This window comes from Lupinus angustifolius, chromosome LG06 (genome assembly GCF_001865875.1).
Source record: "Lupinus angustifolius cultivar Tanjil chromosome LG06, LupAngTanjil_v1.0, whole genome shotgun sequence".
Lineage (NCBI taxonomy): Eukaryota > Viridiplantae > Streptophyta > Magnoliopsida > Fabales > Fabaceae > Lupinus > Lupinus angustifolius.
The window spans coordinates 17,960,672-17,963,732 of record NC_032014.1 but is presented as its reverse complement, the minus strand read 5'-3'; the positions used below and the strand labels follow the sequence as shown (position 1 = coordinate 17,963,732).

Genomic DNA, 3,061 nt, shown 5'->3' with positions numbered 1-3,061 from the left:
AGATTATCATTTAAATTTAAATATTATTTACTTTTAAATATAAATAATATAGATTATATAAACAACACATTTACATTAATTGTGCATAAATATTAAACACATATTCACTTAGCATTCTCCACCATTGCTACGACAAAAGCACCTTAAATCCAATGATTTGCATAAATTTAATTTCTATAAACAACCAAATATTATCATGCATAGTGTAGTTTTACTTATAAGCAGTTGACTAGTTATAGCAAATGAGTTTGTTGAAGGGTTTTATGATCCAAATTAGTTAATTCTTGAAAGGATTTATGATTTAATTATGGTGTTTGTTGTTTGTTTTTAATCAAGGGGATCTTAGAAATAGTTGCTTGATCTCTGTATATACAAATGAATTTTCCCATGAAGACAAACTTAATATTAGTTTTTAACTCAAGAGTAAAACTCATTTTATTTCTTCAAAAACCAAAATAATCATATAAAATTTTAAATGTGAGTCAAATTAATAAGTTTTAATATTTATATATTAATTTATCAAGATTTATTTTGATTATTAATCATATTTTTTTAAGAATCATTTGAGCCTTTAAATATTTAGTAATGAAATTGGCAGATTAAAAAAATTAACCGCATAAGTGGATACTCACTCTCCATTTCTAAAGTTTTGAAAAAAAAATATATAAAAGCTATCCAATTATCTTATCGGACACGAGTCACACAAAGCAAGTGACACAACGACACGAAATCAAACTAGGTGAGCGAAACGTTTTGCTTTAAATCTCATCCAATCCCAAAATTCCGATAATCCCATCTTCCTCATCAACTCGTTGGTGGAGGAAGGTTGGTCTTACCTCTTCACTTGCCAACCCCACTGTTCCCTCCTTTTTTCTCCACTTTCTCCCCTTCTTTATTTGGTTTCATAATAACCCTCCCATGACAACAACAATGTGGGAATCTTGAATTAAAAGTAATATCTTAAATCGAGAAACTAAAAAAAACTGAACATGAGTTCACTGAATCTGAACACATGGGCACGCCCCAGATTCATGTTGAAACAAGCCACCAGATCTAGATCTATGAATTTTCACCTTTTCCATAGCCTCACAAAGTTACATATTTCTTCTCCCACCACCACAAAACAAAAAAAGTCACAGCTTTCTTCGTTTTATTCTTCTTTCTCCGTCTCCGCGGTGCTAACTAAAGACGACACCCTCAAAGGCGAAGAAGAAAAAGAGAAATCAGCATTCAATTTCCAATCCTACATGGTTGAGAAAGCGTGCTCGGTGAACAAAGCCTTAGACGACGCCGTTTTATTACGTGAGCCGCAGAAGATTCACGAAGCGATGCGGTACTCGCTGCTCGCCGGCGGCAAGCGCGTGAGGCCGGTTCTCTGCGTGGCTGCCTGCGAGCTTGTCGGCGGCAGGGAAGCTATGGCCATGCCAGCAGCGTGCTCCATTGAGATGATCCACACCATGTCACTCATTCACGATGACCTCCCCTGCATGGACAACGACGACCTCCGCCGTGGGAAACCTACAAACCACAAGGTTTTCGGGGAGGACGTCGCGCTCCTTGCAGGGGACGCCCTATTGGCATTTGCCTTCGAGCACATAGCCGTATCCACGGCTGATGTTTCACCGGGGAGAATCGTCCGTGCAATTGGAGAGCTTGCTAAATCAATTGGCGCTGAAGGCCTAGTAGCAGGGCAAGTGGTGGACATTAATTCAGAAGGGTTGTCTGATGTTGAGCTGGAGATATTGGAATTTATTCACATTCATAAAACCGCGGCCCTTCTAGAAGGTTCGGTTGTTCTCGGAGCGATTCTTGGTGGTGGTACCGATGAGGAGGTGGAGAAGTTGAGGATGTTTGCAAGGTACATAGGATTGATGTTTCAAGTTGTGGATGATATTCTTGATGTTACTAAGTCATCAGAGGAATTGGGGAAAACTGCTGGGAAGGATTTGGTGGCTGATAAGGTTACTTACCCTAAGCTTTTGGGGATTGAGAAATCAAGGGAGTTTGCTCAGAAATTGAACAGAGATGCACAAGAACAGCTCTCTGGGTTCGATCAGGATAAGGCTGCTCCTTTGATTGCTTTAGCTAATTACATTGCTTATAGGCAAAACTAGACTATGTTTGGTAACAATTGTTTGTTTAGGTTCCGTATCTTTGTTGAGCTTGTGTTAAGTTTTGAAGGGGAATGAAGAGAAATGATAAGTTTCAGAGTTATCTTACAATTGTGTTTAATGGCTCTGCAATCTTCCATTCCTCTTCTCAAATTTAACTCTATAAACAAAGCCTTATAGAAATTAGATTTAAGGATTTAAGGTGCTTTTGCTGTGGTAGCAGTTATGGGGCTGGGAAGTGAGAACATATGTTAAGTGGATCGTAATTGCATGGGAAAATGCAAAAGCTATGCTACAATGATGCAATTGTAATGGGTTGTGGAGATTACTACTAAAACCATATAATTATTTAAAACTTTGATATATGCCACAAGTCCTGTATTTTGTATGACATAAAATCGTTCAACTTGTAATTAAATATTATATTTTATTCTTTCTGAGTAAGTTTACCTAAGTTCTTGATTTCTTTACCACTTGCTCCAATTTCCAATTTCCTCCACTGCCAGCAAGTTTATCTGCAATCCTTTTATTGGTATGCTATTTGCTTTTAGAACTATGCACATGGAATATTCTATCTTGGACAGTGAGAGCATCCATTAAAGGTTTCTGAAACTTGAAGGATGTTATAGAATTGATCTTATAAACTTTGCTGATGAGTTGGTAATAGATAGTCTAAATGTTTGTCAATTCATATATAGAAAATGTGAAGTTAATATATAATTAATTCATATTTTATTTTTTGACAATAAGAAATAACGAGTATATAAAGTAATATAAAATATAAAGTGGTAACAAATTTGGAGTGGTATATAGAGTGATATAAAGAAGGGCTTCTGGTTTTTCATGCATACTATATTGGTAAGGTGGCCCAACTGCCCATACAATGAGTTGGAGCCGAACAGCTAGTTTCTGTTCTTTGTAGTCCCGGCAAGTTTTTGCATATATGCAAA

At 36.7% G+C, this 3,061-nt stretch overlaps 1 protein-coding gene across 3 annotated transcripts; it reads left to right on the top strand.

The window, feature by feature from the left end:
• On the top strand, window positions 693–2,481 carry LOC109350091 (geranylgeranyl pyrophosphate synthase, chloroplastic-like). 3 transcript variants are annotated; one of them, XM_019591227.1, is made up of 3 exons: window positions 693–1,087; window positions 1,118–2,137; window positions 2,284–2,481. In XM_019591227.1, the coding sequence occupies exons 1-2, from the start codon at window positions 990–992 to the stop codon at window positions 2,112–2,114; spliced, it is 1,095 nt and encodes a 364-aa protein (XP_019446772.1). In that variant the 5' UTR covers window positions 693–989; the 3' UTR covers window positions 2,115–2,137; window positions 2,284–2,481. The 3 variants fall into 3 exon arrangements, with proteins under 3 accessions (XP_019446772.1, XP_019446771.1, XP_019446770.1); XM_019591226.1 differs by having other exon boundaries at window positions 693–1,093; window positions 1,124–2,137; XM_019591225.1 differs by having other exon boundaries at window positions 694–2,137.